At 43.0% G+C, this 16,683-nt stretch overlaps 1 protein-coding gene across 1 annotated transcript; it reads left to right on the top strand.

Moving 5' to 3' along the window:
* Positions 1 to 8,092: 8,092 nt before the first annotated feature.
* Positions 8,093 to 16,339, top strand: LOC136425187 (polycystin-1-like protein 2). Its single transcript, XM_066413983.1, has 18 exons — positions 8,093 to 8,176; positions 8,432 to 8,628; positions 8,830 to 9,054; positions 9,219 to 9,768; positions 9,997 to 10,139; positions 10,374 to 10,544; positions 10,832 to 11,092; positions 11,395 to 11,555; positions 11,872 to 11,964; positions 12,153 to 12,628; positions 13,388 to 13,578; positions 13,707 to 13,881; positions 13,998 to 14,139; positions 14,365 to 14,846; positions 15,052 to 15,212; positions 15,330 to 15,584; positions 15,741 to 15,888; positions 16,179 to 16,339. The coding sequence occupies exons 2-18, from the start codon at positions 8,494 to 8,496 to the stop codon at positions 16,337 to 16,339; spliced, it is 3,930 nt and encodes a 1,309-aa protein (XP_066270080.1). The 5' UTR covers positions 8,093 to 8,176; positions 8,432 to 8,493.
* Positions 16,340 to 16,683: the final 344 nt, after the last annotated feature.

Genomic DNA, 16,683 nt, shown 5'->3' with positions numbered 1-16,683 from the left:
TGCCCCAAACCGAAGAGGCATATTCCAAAATTGGCCGAATGTAGGAGATGTACACCGTGATAAGGTCCTCAATGGATAGATGGAAATGCATGAAATCCCTGTTCGAAATGTGGCTGTTAATACTTTCATCATGTTGGTAAATCACAGTGAGTTTGATTCGTGCACAAACGTGCGCAGTGAGTTTTTTTTTACAACAACCTTAACAATATTTACCTGGCGGACATTTCGAAAGGACCTCAGTTTCCTTCCTCAGGGGAGCCTGAGTGGACTTTAATTATCATTACAGCAACACCGTTCCTAAATATCGGTCAGGAAAATATTTTCAAGGTTGTGATATTTTGAATTAAGGTTTTACCCGTTTGCTGCATTGAGGATATTCTATTGCAAAATTAGCACCCGCGAATTTGGCTTAAGTTCAGCTTCCACAGTATATCTTCAGGAAAGACTTCGCGCTATATTTGCTTCTTAATTAACATTTTATACCAAAAGCAACTGTTGCCTTTTAGGTGGATTTAGGTGAGATGATGGGCGTCATGGGCACCATCATTCAGGGTCACCGCACTGTCGACCAGTGGGTGAGATCGTACAAACTCCAGTATAGTACAGATCGGATTACATGGACAACATATGCCGGCAGCGATGGCTCAGAAATGGTATCTGAAAAATCAAGATATCACTTTGTTTGCACAAATGCCACAAAGCATTATCTTTCCTGAATATGTTATATAGCAGAGCAGTTTTGGTCTACTAGTTTTATCTGTGCTTTTAACAGTGTGGGTCTTGTGCGGATTGTACTATTTGGTCATTGATAGTGAGAAAGATCTTCTGCTAGAGCTATGCTGTATAGGAGAGTAGAAGAGACCCTCATCTAACGTATCCGTTTGACTTCCAGGTCTTTCCAGGCAACCGCGATAGATATACCCCCGTCACGAACCTACTGGACAACTCAACTGATGCCCGTTATGTCCGTTTCCTGCCTCAGACCTGGATTCGTGGAATCGCCATGAGAGCTGAGATTGTTGGCTGTTACGCCAGTAGGTTTCAACACAGATGACATGTGCCTAAACATTTATAATATATTTAAGTAAAACGATGGAAATAGTCCCACAGGTAGTCTTCTGTAATGAACATCATCATGCGCGTTTCTGTTATAAGCCTGGTGGATCGTAAGTTGTAGAAAAGTTGTGACATTCCCTCTCTTTGAGGGGTGATGGTAAGGCCTTTTCGAGACGTCCTATCTCACTCATAACGCAAACTAGTTAAGAATAATGTCGATTATCTTTTGTCGAAGATTTCCATGTTGACCAGTGAGACGGAAAATCCAGGAGCTCTGTATGTATGTGTTGAGAAACTCCAGGTTTTGTTGAGCTTGGGAGTTATGATCTCGGTCTCTTTAATGCGCAAGTCTTTTCCGCCGATGCTTGTAACTCGGAAAATTATGTGGCATTAAAGTCAAGGCTTCTCTTTTCGTCAGCTGGTGACTTAACAGTGACATAAAAAAATAGTTAAACGGTAACGCAACCCCGCTGCTTCGCCATCTGGATAAAATTTCGTCGATTCTAGGGCCCGAGTTCGATCCTAGTGGTCGACTCCAGCTTGGACCTGTTGTAAAGGACTGCATTCGTCATTTCGGATGGCGACGTAAAGCCGGCGTGTATGAAGGAGCTTAAGGCATTCGCGTCAATTCGTCAAACCTCAGCACGTAAAAGAATCCAACATTCTTATCGAGAAGAGTAGGGGTTACACGGTGTGCTTGGCCAAAAACGCGAGCCATAGCGAAGCCGCATGAAAATACCACGAGCTACTTGAAAAAAGCATCATGCTTCACCTCAAATGAGGATGCCTTGAAACGAATAACGAAACACAGTGCCTAAACATTCCAAACAGAACCTTTGACGTTAAATATAGCTGATCTTACATGTCTTTTACATTGTATTTGAGACTTATTGTTAGCCTACCTTTTAAACATCTCATGTCCTCCCAGACTAAGTTGCAACGTGTTTGTGTAACGGTAAGGGTATTTCACCAATGACCCAAATGACATAGGTTCGAATCCCCTGACATGCCACCATGTTATTCCCTTGGAAAAGGCACTTTCATCGCCCCACGTACGTGAAAAATGGGTACCTTCGGTTGCGGAGATAAAAGGCAGTGGAAGGAAAGGCTAGGGCTTCACTACCAAATATCGTTCTATAAACACGGTGGGTAAGACACGACAGGTATACCCCTGTAACTAACCTACTGAACAACCCAGTTGATGCCCGTTATGTGCGTTTCGCCATGAGGGTGGAGATTGTGGGCTGTAATACCAGTAGGTTATACACCTGGATCAGATGTGCCTAATCATTCCTAACATCTTTAGCTGAGATTTAAAGGTCATTTTCCATATTCTATGTTTAAAGAAAGCTTTCTATAGAAAGATATATCTAGCCAATGGACTTCAGAACTGATGTGTAAGGGTGGTTCTGCAATTGACTAAATAGATACTTAAATATATGAGGAACTATATACAAATATAGGCACATTCAAGTAGTTGAATAAGAAAACAGAAATCTCTTTGTAAATAGATTCATCTACCTGTTCCCTCAGCTGCAGTCATCCCAGTCTGTCCACATATGTTTGGGATGGAATCTGGTGCCATACCTGATGAAAGCATCACTGCGTCCTCGTTCCATGGTGTTGGTTCGGAGCCTTACCGCGGACGGTTAAATGGAGTTGCTGGGGTAGGTGCCTGGATAGCCGGGGACAGCGTCAATGGACAGTGGTTCCAGGTAGGCACACATATTCATAAACTACGCAATCGTGTTCAGTACATAGTAAATTGATTATGTTTTTTAAACAATGTCACCAACATGGCAGCCAAATTTTAAAAAGGCTGAATCACGTCAAAAGTTCACTATGATGCATATTCAGCACCCAGAATATCTCATAGGGCTCTTCTTTGGACTTTCTCAATTCTATCACCTAACGTCTTAGGCAGTTCGGTTTTCCCCAAACCGAAGAGGCATATTCCAAAACTGGCCGAATGTAGGAGATGTACACCGTGATAAGGTCCTCAATGGATAGATGGAAATGCATTAAGAGCCATGTTCGACATGCGGTTGTTAATACTTTCATCATGTTGGTAAATCACAGTGAGTTAGATTCATGCACAAACGTGCACATTGAGTAAGGTTTTTTTAGAACAACCTTAACAATTTTTACCTGGCGGACATTTCGAAAGGACCTCAGTTTCCTTCCTCAGGGGACCCTGAATGGACTTTAATTATCATTACAGCAACACCGTTCCTAAATATCGGCCAGGAAAATATTTTCAAGGTTGTGATATTTCGAATAAAGGTTTTACCCGTTTGCTGCATCGAGGATATTTTATTGCAACATTAGCACCCGCCAGTTTGGCTTAAGTTCAGCTTCCACAGTATATCCTCAGAGCTATATTTGCTTCTTACTTAACATTGTATAACGAAAAGCAATTGTTGCCTTTTAGGTGGACTTAGGAGAGATGAAGGGCGTCATGGGCACCATCATTCAGGGTCACCGCACTGACGACCAGTGGGTGACGTCATACAAACTCCTGTACAGTACAGATCGGATTACATGGACGACATATGCCGGCAGCGATGGCTCAGAAATGGTATCTGAAAAATCAAAAAATGTTTTCTTTTAATTATTAGATTAAGGAAAATTCCATCAGCATTATTTTTCCGGAACATTTCAAATAGGAGAGCGGTTTTAATCCATTCGTTTTATCTGTGCTATTAGTTGTGTGGGTCTTGGAAAGATTTTACAGAAACGTTTTGGTCATTGATAGTGATAAAGATCTTCTTCTAGAGCTAGAGCTGTATAAACTATGCTATACAGAAGAGTAGAGGACACCCTTCATCTGAACTTTCCGCTTAACTTCCAGGTCTTTCCAGGCAATGTCGACAGAAGTACCCCCGTCACGAACCTACTGGACAACTCAACTGATGCCCGTTATGTGCGTTTCGTGCCTCAGACCTGGAATCGTGGAATCGCTATGAGAGCGGAGATTGTGGGCTGTCAAACCAGTAGGTTTTGACCCAGAGGAAATATTGCTCAATATTCCTCAAATGTTTAATGGACTTCTTTCTATCCATATTCTCGAAGAATACATTAAAAGAAAAATGTCAATACATGAAACATCATCTGGCACACATTTCTTTACCGAACGAATTATTGCATTGTGGTAATTCGTCGAGTAGCTTAAACAAACCCCAGAGATATATACGAAGCTATAAAAAAAGTTTAATGTCTTTCCATATAATGTAATCAACCATTTGATGTAAGGGTATGTATATCGCTAAGCAAAAAAGAGTTTATTTACGGTTTTTGGGAATTGGGAACAGCATTCAAAACAGATTAGTCTACTTCACCCGACACATTTACCTATTGGTTAACTTAACTAACTTAAGTAAACATACTAAAAATGGCGAATGTATCCCTGTCCAGCATTCTGTTCAATCACAAAGCACGTAGAGGCTGAAACTCTGACCTGGGACCTTTCCAAGGTCATCTCGCCCTTCATCTTCGAGGTCAAGGTCAACACCAGCGGGTCCAGCCTCATCTACCTCTATCCTTGGGATGGCGACATGACGGAGAATCAGGACGGGTACCGCGTTAAGCTCACATCTGGACAGTCACAGATAGCGAGAACTAAAAGGGACGGGGGCCCGGACGACGTTGCAAGTTATCATTCAACAGGTAATGTCATTTGCTATTGTGATGCAATTAGATCCAATCATACTCCTATTGTTTGTATTTTGGTAGCATTTATCATAATGTTTTTGAATGTGTAGAAATAACATCGGCTGAAGGGTTCCGAAGGTTCTGGATCTGCTGGTCGAAAGGCGGAAGTGTTGGAGTGGGCAGGGCTGGAGAGGTGGAACCCTTCATGAGCTGGACAGATCCTCAGCCAGTCACTGACATCGGTAGAATTGGTTACCGAACTTTGGGTGTTCCCGGGGACTTCAAATTCAACTGTACTAAAGGTAAAAATATTAACTTCTTTAATGCCGCAACGTCTCACAATGGAATCTACGTTTCCCTGCTCAATACCAATGTCACTGACATCTTTATAGTCAAATAGTGTAATTTTATATCCATGATAAAAAATCCAAGGGCAGTTTACATTTGTGTATCAAGATTATTTTCTGTTTGTTTTTCAGTTTATCAAATTTGTCAAGACCAGATTTGACAAATCATATTTAGTTCTTTGGGACATGAACTGAGTATAAACAAATACAAAACAAAAGTTCATTCATTATTTAAATCTTGATGAAAGACCCATCCTAATTATGGCTGCAGGATAGAATTGTGAAGAAAACATGTAATGTATTAATAAGAAGCTATCATGTAAATTTTCCTTTTCAAACACTGCTTCTCATCAGCTGGATTTCCAGGAGTGTGTGTTGACCCGCCGACCCAAGCCAACACTACCGGGCCCGTGTGCGACTGTCCTTATCTGCTGGGGGAGAACTGCACCTACCCATGTTCTCCTGGATATCACGTCATTTCCGGTGACGTCATTTCCGGTGACGTCATAACCAGAACATGCAGGGCAAATGGCACATGGACAGAGCCGGATATTTTCTGCCTAGGTACGATATAAAGACGCCTTTATAAAAGAAAATTTCACCTGCTGATGAAATGATAATTTACTTTAACTACCGCGAATCAAATCCTACATTTGCTCACTACGTCTGAAACTGTTCCTCAGAAACAGTCTAACAGGACGTCGGATTCTGTAAACCGATTTTAGCCTACTATTTCTGCTGATACTGTACGAGACAATAAGCGATTTTGTTAAAACTGGTGTCATCATAAGTCTCTACATTCTACATTCCGTCTGCTCTCTTGTTTGTACAGATATTGACGAGTGCTCCACTCGGAACGGAGGCTGTAGCCAGACCTGCTTGAACACTGGAGGAGGTTACAACTGTTCCTGTACTGAAGGGTTCGTACTGGACGGAGACGGGTATAACTGTTCTGGTAGGTCATATGTTGCCTCATGTTTCTCTTTCCTTCTTAAATATTGAATGACTTGTATAACCAGGGTTTGTCTGAAATTTAAACTGGTTTGTCGATGATGCAATTTCTGCCTTTTCTGGCAGCAAACAAATGTGAGGTCTGGAGAGAATTCAATAATTCTTTATTCTTTACATTGGTTCCTATATTCCTCAATTTACTGAGTATCTTGTCTGTAGATGTTGACGAGTGTTCCACTCTGAACGGCGGCTGTAGCCAGACATGCTCCAACACTGTAGGAAGTTACAGCTGTTCCTGTACTGAAGGATTCGTACTGGACGTACACGGACATGCCTGTAATGGTAGGTTATTTGCTGTGACAGTCTTCTTTGTACTTTTCCCGTGCCAAGATTGGACAAAGGAATGAAATAATATCAGACAGAAATGAGACATGAAAACTGTTACCTCGTGGTCGCAGTTTTTCTTAGCCGCGGATCCAAACAGTTCTTGGCATCTACTTCATAAAGGCACGTTATAGAGCCGTTATGAAGGTGACGGTCCAAGCGGGAGATGCCAAAAACCAGGTGATACAGGACTTATTACTTTGGCATAGAGACGAGTTTCATAATGCTAGACTTTGGATTGGACGATATAGAAAATGAAGGCGACTTTGTTAGGGAGATGACACTCCACTGTAACACCGTGAAATGGTTAATGAAATGATAAACAGGAACCTTTCCTACTTCAGTCTATTACATTATTGCTTTGCTATCAGTCTTATAAAGATGTTTGTTTTCTGGTCTCCAGATATTGATGAGTGCCTCTTTGGAATCGGCTGTAGTCATACCTGCATCAACAGTGTAGGAAGTTACAGCTGTTCCTGCATTGAAGGGTTCGTACTGGGTGGTGACGAACATGGTTGTTATGGTAGGTATTCTGTTGTACCGTCTTAGTTATTGTCTATGCCCGATACTTTCGTGAGATGTCAGTTTGTCATGTAGAATCATTGATCAGCATTGTTCCACCGGAGTAACAAACCAACACGAGCACGAGGCTTGTGATGTATTTCATGTAGTTCATAGGTCCATCTGTTTGCTATTTGTAAGCTTGAAGAGAGCCAAGTTGATTTACTTCAAATGTCGCATCTTAAAGTGAGAGAACACAATTAACCTTAACAACGAGACCAAAGCAAGTGACAGCAGGCACTAGAGTACTTATAACTTGTTCTTCTCGCAGAACGTACCACACCAATAGGATCGACATCGACAGCAGCAAAAACAACATCAAAATCAACTACAACAACAGCACAACAAACTACGACGTCAACAACATCTCCTGCTCCATCGAGCAGCTTGTTCCCGACCCCACAACAGACCAGCACAGCTCGTCTGATGGACACTTCCACCGTGTTCAAGATGGATCTGATGCCTACAAGCTCAACAACAACCGTCAAAACGACAACGCCTTTCGTCTTTGGAGGTAAATGAAACTGTGCGATATCGAAAAGAAACATGTTTTGTCTACTCTAGTTTATTTGGTAATATGGATAACAACTCCCTCTCCAAGCAGAGTAGAAAACGTTTCTTCTTGCCAATATTCTGATATCAGTTTCTTTAAAGCAACCACTGTCAAATGGTGTCCTATACTCTTTTTACCACAGGCCTTGACAATGGCGATTCATCTGATTATTTGGATGATGAAGCTACCAGCACGTCGCCCATGACCACCCTCCCCACCCTGCCGCCCAGTACAGCTGAGCCTACACCTCCGCCTCCTGTTGTCATCACCACTCAAGAATCGTCAACCCACGCGCCCTTCCTAGTAGAGGTACTACAGATCCTGAGCTCATCATGTCAGAATAATTGTCAGGCTTGTTATTAATTGGCTCTTTTATACACGCTATTTTTCAAACGCGCCCTTTCTAGTAGAGGTAATATTGCAGATTACGAATTCATTATGTCAGAGTTGCTACCAATGGTTTAAGGTTTATCACATACTTTATGCTGGCCACTCTCACTGGTTTTCAAATCACATAGTATTTGCGTTATTTATAATTTTCTAAATAATATGTAAAACGCGACGCAATAATTCCTTAAACTCCAGGAGGAGATACCTGGTCTAATCAAGACTCTTGGTGAGAAAGTGAACTACTTCAGCGGCTCACTGGAGGATCGCCAGGAGCTTCTCCAAGGTTCTTGTTTCTTTTACAATCCTTCGTGGGACTTCGTAGTTAGATCTACAGATACTGTCATCAAATTTCTTTGCACACAATGTAGTTCATCAACTAACGTAGTGTTAGCCATTATCGTGCAATACCCGTTATCGTCCACTTTGGGTACTGTCGACATGTCGAGGTCTAGTTGTACAATGCAAAAGCCAGTTGTCATAAGTAAGCAATAAAGAACGACAAAAGTAACTTATGGCGTGTTCAATACAAAACATACAGAAGTGGCTGACGCGTCATCCTCGGTACTACGAGCTCAGAGCAGTAGCAGGGAGGCGCTTGCTATGGAGACGACCATTGACCTTTCCTCCGGCGTCACAGATGGGTTGAAGAACTTGATAGACGTCCAGTCTACCGACCTTTCACCGATGGAGCAACTGCTGCAAGAGGAAAAGGAACAGGAACGTACAAAGGCTCGGGTTGGTGTCTTCCTCTCCTATCTACTGGTGCAGACTTACTCTATTTTAGTTTGCCTGGAACCATAATCTTCATTGTCAGTAGCAAAGACTGCCCGGAAGGCAATATTTGGAAACATTTCAATACGATATTACGACCAAACTCAAAGATATGCTAATCTATCAAAAATTCATGTCACAGAGAGAATTTGTGCCCCAATATAGCTGATGAACGAAACGAGAGATCTGCTAGAACTGTTGGATGCGGCAGCAGACAAACTGTTGGAAGAGATACCACCGGAAGGAGAAGTGACGCCCATCCGGTCTGACGGTGTGCTCACGGCCGTGAAGAAGAGCATCCCTGATGTCGGCATCGTTCGTATCAGTCAGGATGTCGGCTCCATCATGTTCACAAAGGAGGACAACCTTCCTGAGGATTCCACATTGAAGGTGAAAAATATTCCTAAAATGTTCATATTATTATATATATGTCCGCATTTAAACCCTGTTAGTACGTACAGGATTTTGTAGCTGGTAACACATAGATGTGTCCAGTGCGCACGAAGGCTGTGATCAACAAAATGTAACGAACTTTTGCTCCGTGACTACCGCAGGTTGTGGCATTTGTCGAGGATCCATTTGTGTGGAGTGTAGAGAATACCGAGGTATACTCATCAGTAATCATGGTGACGATCACCAAAAACAGTGGTCTAGCTGACGTGCAGCCAAACATCACTGTCGTAGTCAAACAAAGGGTGCAATTTGGGACCACGAGTGACACAGAAGACCAGTATCATGATACCCTGCCAAAAGCATACAGGAGGAAACTCGATGATGCAGACAGATCATTCCCTCGGACCAAGGTTTCTAGTCATGACAACAACATGAAGTATCACGCCATGTACATTGCCGATGAAGGCCAGGTGCCCCTGCTGAGATTCTCAGTCGATGACGTCGACACAGAGCTGCAGGTGTACTTCCGGTTTCACGACTTCCCAACTGAGGAAGAATACGACTACACAACAACTGTCAAACCTCCTGAAGTCACTGATTATGACGGTTTCGACATGCCATTTGGCCTCGTTTACTCCAATTTCAAAATTTCATTTGTCCCGGAGATCCAAATGGAACGCGGATGGCTCATGGTCGGCGTGAAGAAAAAAGGTAGACATTATCTGATCACTACTTTCGCATTTCTTGAAGCTGCTTGACGCTACTTATCTTTCGTTTGGAATGTCAAGAATGAGCAACTCAACGAATGAACACTAAAGCTTTGGGCCATTATGAGAAGTGTCAATCATTCAGCATCGAAATACTAATCATATTGGGAATAAAGGCATTACTCGCTCAGGAATTAACACTAATGCCTCCCCATGTTTGGTTGTGGATTAGGTGGAGACCTCCCCCACGGTGGTTTGAGACGACTCCTGGCGTCAGCAGATGGCAGCCCGGCAGGATTCACACTGCAGACTGCCGCAGTCTCCTGTCTGATGCGGGGAAACGAGGACCAGGCGTGGGATAACCGCCGCTGCCAGGTTTTACTGACTTCCTGATTTGATATAATGTTACTACCTAGTTGAACTGGCTAATACAGTAGGTGACTTGCGTAATACTTCCTAGTGCTTTTTTTAAATGAAGTTCATTTTCGTCAAAACTAACTAGCAATGAGAGAGCTGCTTTTGACTGACAGTACAACTATACCGTGTTTTGTTTATTTGTTGCTTTCATGACAAAATAAATCATATCATTTTGTACCATCTGCACCGCAGGTTGGGGTTGAAACGAACGAGACGACCACTCGATGCACGTGTGACATGACACCACAAAGCGATGGGAAAAGCTCCAGGGTGATTCTGGCATCATCTTTTGTAGCGGTTCCTAATTTCGTGCACTTCGACAAGTTCGGTACCAACATTGACAAGTTGTCCACTAATGCGACCGTATTTGGAACGATCTTAGCGCTGTGGATGATATTTTTGATGGCCCAACTATTGATATTACATTCAAACATCAGGGTACGTCAAGATCAATACTAAAATGCGCTTTTCTTAAATTCTTTATGATATTCTAAGTCAATTTTTATTATGGTTAGTACGTTGAACGCTCGGCCTTTCACCCACAGCGACCAATGGCAATGATATGATTATGCGGTGCCATAGAAGCATAAACTGTCTGTATCGAGTGTTTATAGAAATCCGATATTTAGTCTGATCTATGCTTTTTTCAGAGCCACATCGCTATAAGCACAGCAGTGGCCAACAGCCTTGCTCTTGGACAAACAGCAAATCTCGCTAAAGAACACCCCAGCATGGCTGTTGTTCCCAAAGTCTCCACAATCCCATCTGAGGTTCCCGGTGCGGACTACGTCTACGTCGTGTCTGTTCGTACGGGAACACAGCCTGATGCCGGCACGGCGTCTGTAGTCGGGCTGATGATCACAGGGTCAGAGGGCAGGACAGCCATGGTCACTCTCAACCCGGAAGGCTTGGTGAGAAGTGTTGTACTTATATTTCTGTGTCTCTAAACGCGCCAACGGAAGATATGGTGCTTAAATGACAAAGGTTTTTATGCGCCAAATGTGTAGTTTGATTTCAGGAAGTCGCAAGATATCATGGTCACTCTCAACCCTGGAGGCTAGATTAGAAGGGCTATTTGTCTTTAAACACGTAAATATGACAAAGGATTTAACGATGCAATAGTTCAGTTTCATTTGCAGCTGCAACAAAATATCATAAACAAAGTGAAGATTTGAAGACTATAACCACGAATCACCATTGTAAATATCTTTAGATCTTGGCCAGAGGTGGTGACACGTACCACATCATGACGACACCGGCCTCCATCGGCAAGCTCCAGTCTGTGCAGGTCTGGCACGACAGCTCCGGGAAGGGCACCATGGAGTCACTCTTCATAGACAGCATTAAGGTCTGGGACATTCAGACCGAACAAGGGTGGGTAAATGAGTAATTTTGGATTTCCAATTATTTCAATCCCTGGTTTTAGGCTGTCGCTCCCTTCTAAAGTGTAATCTTCAAGATCAGAAGTTGTAGTAATTCATCTGGCACTTTTCGGTGATATGATTTTTTTCTAAGAAATATCAGGAAACACTGTCAAGATAAAATTGCTGACTTGAAATAGAAAAATGCCCATCATTTTATACGTTGCTGATGAACGTCGTTGAAAATACAATGTACATTTGAACTGTCCCTGCTCCTAACACATTTGAGACCATGTGAAAAGTTGATCGTCGTGTTTTTTCGTCCACAGTTGCTGTTTCCCATGTTACACCTGGCTGTCATCTAGCAAAGCAGACGGTAGGACAATAAGGACCTTGAAGGCAGCTCCTGATGGAGAAATGCGGTAGGTTTTCAGCTCTCCGGGACGGTGATTTGAAGTAGGAATGATACTACTTGTACTCTACAACTATGACCCAACTCGTAACCGGTCAAAATAACATAACACTCTGCATGATATAATAGAATTAATACTCTGCATCGATGCCTTAAGACATTGGTTTCCTTTGAGATATGTGGTTGTATTTACCTTAGGATGTCCGAATACACCCTACCGACGTTTTCGTACCTTCTGTACGACGACCATCTACTCCTGTCAGCCGCGTGTAACTCCGGTGTGAGACACTTCAGCCGGGCGCAGCGCCTGGTCTGCTGCCTGACCCAGACCACCCTGTGGATGGTGGGCAGCGCCATGTGGTACGGGGTCAAACTGGGCGCACACGATGTCATTTTGTTCGACGCTGGTGTCATCACTCTCCGTCTTTCGGAACTGATTGGTACTGCAGCAACATCGTTCACAGTGTTCCTGCCAGTTTACGCCATCCTTGTGCCGATGTTTTGCAAGCAGTCCCCGTTGGAAGATCAGGCTCCTTCAGGACTATTGAAAACGGCGAAATCTCCATCCAGCTTCCGATTTCCGTACAAGACGGTGGCGTGGATCCTCGCCATCCTGACGTCTGTCAGCAGCAGCTTCTTCGTGATCATGTACAGTCTGCAGTTTGGAGCTGAAGGTAGCCAGGCCTGGCTGAAGGACTTCGTCCTGACATTCATGTTCTCTACATTTCTACTTGAGCCTGTTCAGGTTAGTATCAGTCATGCATTTTTGTTTGCCCAGATGTCATAACGTCATAGTTATGATATTTAACCCTCATAAAATACAAGGTACTACTAGAAATGTGCAGTTTGACTCTAATAATGTCGAGGTCAGGATATCTTGTGACTTAACCAATGTACGCACTTTGCAGATTTTTCTGATCGCTTACACAAAGGCAGTCGTCATCGGACCTATTGTGTGGTCTGTGGCAGCTTGTCTTCGGAGAGTTTTTGGGACGAACTTATTGGGCAAAGAATGTTCTCCAATTGCTGTTATTCAAAAGAAGAGCAGGGATTATGATGGCAAGTCTCTAAAAGTTACCGCAGTGGCCAGTCAGTGGATGCCTCTATGAAGTCTTTCCATATTATCCTTCTTCACAAAGAATGCATGAGTGACCAAATGTTTGTAAACGCTTAAAACGATTAAAATATCGTTAATGATGATGATGCCAATAAACAAGAATATCGTAATCAAAACTGTATATTAAACTAAATACATGATGTGTTTGTTTATATTTTTAAAGAAGCTTAATGTCTACAAATACATCATGAAGAGACATGGTTATCTTCAATCTAAGAATGACATTTCTTCGTTCATGAAATTTCATAAAGCTAACGTCATTGGTGTTCTGTTTTTCTGACTTTTTAAGTTCCTGCTCGGAGGGTTTTACCACCAGCCCCGAAGAAAACCGACCATGACCCGAACTGGACCGAGAGGATGACTAAAGGTAGAAGCATCCTGGTGGTCCTGGTGTTTCTGCTGATCTTCACCGGCAATGCCTTCTACATCGGGGTTCTGGGCTTCGACAGACACGCCTACTACGTCAGGACCTCGTTGGAGAACAGTCTGCTATCCGGATATGAGGAGGTATGATAAGAAAACGGTGGTTCTCAACCTCACGATGATGACCTCTTTCATTATAAGCAAGTTGTACAAATTATTGTTATTTTTACACGGGATTGTGTGCACTGAAATACCCAAATTTCCACCGTCAGGTCTCTACAGCTGATGGTGCTTGGGAGTGGCTGTCGTCTGAACTGATGCCGTCCCTTCACCCGGAGCGCGGATACAGCGGGCAGAAGCTGAGGTGGCTGGACAAACAGTTTCCGGTCGGAACGAACGCATTCCGGATCGGTCCTGTTCGCCTGGAGAGAACCACCAAGTTTACAGGTGACAAAGCATCGGGAAGCCAAAGCGTTTTTGTCTCATTTGATTTGTAAATTGGTTGATAAACATTTTTTTGTACTGCTTATTAAGTTTTTATCGGGATATCTATTGCATTTCAGGGGACCCAATTGACATAGACCTTGAACACAGTAACCAAAGGCTCTATCCTGAGCTGTTTATGAATCTACAGAATGAAGCTCGTGACCGACAGAGTGGAAACTGTTCGCACAATGGAACTACCAGTATTGTCGACGAATTTAGGTATATCAAACACGTGTTTGCAGTATTCGATACTGATGAATCCTTGGCAAGTTTTACCTATGGACAGCACATTTCTGTATACAAAAAAGATCTGCTCAACTTTATTCATCGATTCTTAAATCAGTTTTATAACCTCTGGAAATTTTCTTGAATATTCGTAATCCAATTTTGATGTATCTATTTTCCTTTCTGCCTTGCTAATAAAGTACTGTAATTGTGTTTCAGAAACGGGACTTCGGCGTGCTACACCACAGTAGACCTGCCACGAGATGCTGGCCAGGCTGATGCAGTGATAGAATTCCTCAAACAAACCAACTGGATCCTGATGGTTTCAGACACTCTCATCCTCCGGATCAACTTCTACCACCCTGACGTGAAGCTGTTCAGCACCGTGGTGTTCAGGCTGCAGTACACCCCAGGGGGCGCTGCTTATCTACAGCCCAGTATCCAGACCTTCCGTCTGTTCCAGTACCAAACAGCAGACGACTTCGTCCAGATGCTTTTTCACATCTTGTTCGTTCTTTTCTTCATCTACAACGTCCTGAATGAGATTTGCAACATACGGAAGACCGGCCGTCTGTACTTCAGCAGTTTCTGGAACATCCTGATCCTGTGCAACATTGGCTTGTCGACAGCCGCCATTGTGACATTCGCACTTCGGTATATCCAGGCAGCTGCTGCATTAGGTGATATACGACAAGCAAAAGGTACTTGGTGAAAAAATATCCTTACAGTTTTCTTGACATTTGGGAGAAAGCATGTCCGTTAAGGCAAACTACGAAACAGTCTTTTTTTGGGCATATGTGAGAAGTGTAATATACTGTTCCCTTGGTGTTTATAGGCACATTTTAGAGATTTTCAGATATCAATAGATTTTTTCACTTACGTTTTTACACGTGGAATTTCTGAAAGGGCTGATCGGCATTAATGAGTTTGTGGACATCAGTACCGCTAGCCAATGGGACGCAACCTTCAAGGAGGTCCTGTCCTTCTCCATCTTCATCAATACCTGCAGCATCCTCCGGGTTCTCAACTTCTCCAGGGGTGTCGCTACCGTCTACGCTCTGCCTCGTGTATGTAGAACTCATCTTGAACTTTTCTAACCGGTGTGTCAATGTTGTAGCCCATTCTGTGCATCCAATTTTTTGTAAATAAAAAAACAATTTGTATTTTTTCACCGTTTACACTAGCTGATATACGGAGAAGCCCTTGGGTTTGCGGTGAACATGCTGGTTGTTATAGTTGCCTACGGGCTCAGCGGGATCCTGATTTTCGGCAAACACATGGAGATCTTCTCCGGCTTTAAGAAAACGTCGTACGTGCTGTTTGAGATGGGCTTGGGCAGGCCGTTCGTCGGTGTCTTTGCGGACGACATGAAAGCAGTGGATCGTGTCATGGGACCTCTGTATTATTCCACATTCGTCATGGTCTTCGTCTTTTACCTGGTCAGACAAAAATCAGCTTATTTCGTTCGCGATTTTTGCTATGCATATTACCACCAATCATAAAATTACATCCAATAAGTGTTTCTGTTTTAGCTTCAACAACCTGTCCAGAACAGCATTACGTAGCATTGATACATATGTTTATGTTTCCTACAGATGAACCTGGGAGTCGGGATGCTCTATAACTGGATGAGCTACTGCCAGACGTCTGACGACATCGGCGTGGATACGGCGATGGGAGATTACTTCTGGAACTCCTTCAGGAGTCTTCTGGGCATGCGTCACCAGTCCCAAGACGTGGACGGTAATACAGTCTTTGTTTGCTTCTGCTTGATGATATTTTTTGTAACCACAAATTTTTTATTGCAATGACAACGTTTAACTTTATATATATAGATAGCAGATAGTCGTCTATGTGGCACTAGTAGGTTTATAGCTATCACATATGCCCACAATTGATCAATAATCTTTACCGTAACCCTTTACAGAAATATTGTGTTCTACATTGACCTTACTGGAAAGATAAACTAAAAGCCCAGGATATTTGGTCGTTTATACCAAGGAGTTTCTATTTTAACCTCCTTGTTTCTACAGAGGAAGCACCATTTCCGGACCACTTTATGGACGAGACCCTCCAGCGGACGGAAACGGTACTGCAGGAAGTGGACAGGGTGACTGACCTGATGTACAAGTTTGAGTGCAAGAAGCGTCAACTGACTCACGTTCAACCAGGCACTTCGCACGATATCGTGTAAACTCTGACTTTCATCAAATTGCCTAGCTTAAGGTACCAGAAATGGACACAAGTTCGACATTACTGAAAAACCATGCGACAAATTAGTAAATGATTTTAACTGTAAATGATTTTAATTTTTTTCACCTTAGCTGATTCAAGTATAACATTTCAATAGGTAGGCTTTGTGCTTGTGTGTGAGTGTGTATGTGTGCGTGCGTGCGTGTGTTTGTGTATGTGTGTGTGTGCTTGAGAGTGTGTATGTGTGAGTTTGTGTGTGTGTGTGTGCTTGTGTATGTCTGAGTTTGTGAGTTCGTGTGTGTGTGTGTGTGTGTGTGTGTGTGTGTGTGTGTGGAGGGAAGTTGA

The sequence above is a fragment of the Branchiostoma lanceolatum genome, chromosome 19, assembly GCF_035083965.1.
Source record: "Branchiostoma lanceolatum isolate klBraLanc5 chromosome 19, klBraLanc5.hap2, whole genome shotgun sequence".
Taxonomy (NCBI): domain Eukaryota; kingdom Metazoa; phylum Chordata; class Leptocardii; order Amphioxiformes; family Branchiostomatidae; genus Branchiostoma; species Branchiostoma lanceolatum.
This window is presented reverse-complemented; position numbering and strand designations above follow the sequence as displayed.